General features: G+C 53.6%; 1 protein-coding gene across 1 annotated transcript in view; it reads left to right on the top strand.

Moving 5' to 3' along the window:
* The first annotated feature begins 934 nt into the window (after positions 1 to 934).
* LOC143037264 (uncharacterized) overlaps positions 935 to 2,570 on the top strand; it is a 1,851-nt gene continuing 215 nt past the window's right edge. The window contains exon 1 of the mRNA XM_076205395.1: positions 935 to 2,570. This exon is cut by the window's right edge and continues 215 nt beyond it. Coding sequence (XP_076061510.1) covers positions 935 to 2,570 — 1,636 coding nt within the window.

Here is a 2,570-nt window from a genome sequence, read left to right on the forward strand (position 1 = left end):
ATATATACACGCACACACACACACATACATACATATATATATATATATATATTGGAAGTAGGCCATTAATAATGCATGCGTTGTTCAAATCAATAGCTGAAATAGCATTATTCTTTTTATAGAATTTCTTTTCTATGTTACGCACCAATGTGCGGTCGTCTGGATGCAGACGAGTAGTGACTTCAGCACTCTACTCAGAAATCTGCATCTAGATGACCGCACATTGGTATATATATGCACAAATTTCACAAGTCACACGTGAATCACAAATATACAGTCCACTAGGAAGAGGAAAAACACACGGAGTCAGAGCGCTTTCGAGATATATTCACATTATCATGGAGTACAAAAAAAAAAATAGAACAAAAATCCGATTTAGGGACTGTCTTTTAGCTTGCGGTGGTGTTGTGAGTTCGGGGGGTGGGTTGCTCCTGACAGGAGCATGTGCCAGATGTGATGGAGTGTTTAAGATTATCCCTCTTTTTTGGAGGCATGGAAACACGCCATAGTGATTCCTATCCCCAAGAGTGGTAAACCCCGGAACAAGATAGCCAACCACAGGCCTGTTTCGCTCACCTCCCACGTAGGGAAAATCTACGAGAGGATGGTACTCAACCGACTGTCGCACTTCGTGGAATCAAGAAGAGCCCTTCCAACACTCCATGCGGGCTTTAGGAAGAGACGCAGCGTCACGGACCACATCGTGAGGCTGTCTGAACATATCCAAAGGGCCCAGCGACAGAGGAGGATCTTGCACACCTGCTTCCTGGACATCGCCAAAGCATTCGACACGGTCTGGCACGCCAAGCTCCTTCACAAACTAAAATCCTTGGGAGTCTCCCCATCTATCTACGCTTTCACCCGATCGTTCCTCTCCAATCGCTCCATCTCGGTGAGATGAAAGGGAACCCTCAGCCAACAGGCCCCCGTCGACATGGGAGTCCCCCAAGGCTCTGTCGTGGCCCCCCTACTCTTCACACTACTGCTGGCGGATGTCGGAAAAGGCGTGCGCAGCGACACGGTCGTCACTGCCTATGCCGACGATGTAGCACTATGGCACAGGCGTCCCAAGCGGGACTCTGCACAACACAAAGCGGAACTTCGGGTATTCCAAAGCCAAATAGAGCTGGTGGTGGCACAACTCACGAGCCTGGGATTCTCACTCTCCTCAACCAAAACGCTGTACATGCCTGTACATCAAGTTGGCTACAATAGGGGAGAGTATCCCAACTGGAACCACATCACAGTCTGTGGCTCACCTGTGAAGCCCACGGCCTCAGCTCGATACCTGGGAGTCATTTTCCAGAGAGACGGACGGTGGACCAAGCACATCCAACAGGTCTCCCGAAACGCTAGACGAGCACTCAACCTGGTTTGGGCTATCCGACATGAGTCCTGGAGTAAGCACCGTGCCACCCTTATTCCCATAGTCCAGAGTCTTGTGCGCTCTCGGCTCCTCTTTGGCGCCCCTGCCCTCCACGACCTACCGCCAGAGACCCTACGCAACATGACCCGGATCGAGTGCCAAGCACTCCGCCTAGCGCTCGGTCTACCGACATCAGTCCCGCAGGAGCAAGTATACAGCGAAGCTGGGATCCTTCCTCTCCGACATCGTCTCAAGCGGGACGCCTGCAGATACCTTTTTGGCTCCGCGAGGGTCCCAAACTCTACGGATGCGGAACTGACAGAAGGCTGGGTCGAAAACCAGACTACAGCTCTTATTCAAGGCCTGCCCAGCTCAATAAAGGACATCTGTCTCGCAGCCGGACTTCGACCAGACGACCGAAGGCTTGTATCCCAGCATCAATTCGACCCTGTTCCTCCCTGGGACCTGGACCCTCCCGACGTCACACCTGGCATCCCCGGACTAAACCGCGACGACAGCCCCCACCTGCTGTTAATGCGGACCCGAGAGTTACTGGCGAGAAAATATGCAGAAGACTTCCTCATCTACACAGATGGCTCCGTCCGTGAGGACGGCCGCACTGGAGCGGGAGTCTTCCTGCAGCCGACAAACGAATCCTTCTCGGTGAAGCTTCCCCCCACCACCATCCAAACGGCCGAGCTCGTCGCCATCCGAGAAGCAGTGGTCAAGGTCATCAACCTACCCCAACCTCCACCACGAGTCACCATCCTCTCTGACTCCCGAACAAGCCTGAATATCCTGCAGGGAGCATACTACGAGTCGAGGCCCGAACTCCTCGACGACATACTACGCCTCTCGACTGAGGCCACAAATCTAGGCGTCCGCCTCCGTTTCCAGTGGGTCCCATCCCACGTGGGACTACACGGAAATGAAATGGCGGATAGCGCCGCCAAACGAGGCGCTCTACTGCCAGAGGAAAACCGGGTCGTGTTTCAGCTCACGGCCTGCGACGCTTTCCGCAGGATAGAACAAGCTTCCTGGGACATCTGGGAGTCGGACTACGCCGCCACCGCAGCCTCCCGGGGATGGCCCACTACTCGCCCTATGACCAAGGCCTCGGCCTCTTGCTCACTACCTCCTCACATATCTTCTGCTATTTCCAGGATCCGGGTCAACCACTGGTGGACCAAATTCCTACAACCTA

The sequence above is a fragment of the Oratosquilla oratoria genome, chromosome 22 (assembly GCF_046742065.1).
Source record: "Oratosquilla oratoria isolate Oo_2021 chromosome 22, ASM4674206v1, whole genome shotgun sequence".
Lineage (NCBI taxonomy): Eukaryota > Metazoa > Arthropoda > Malacostraca > Stomatopoda > Squillidae > Oratosquilla > Oratosquilla oratoria.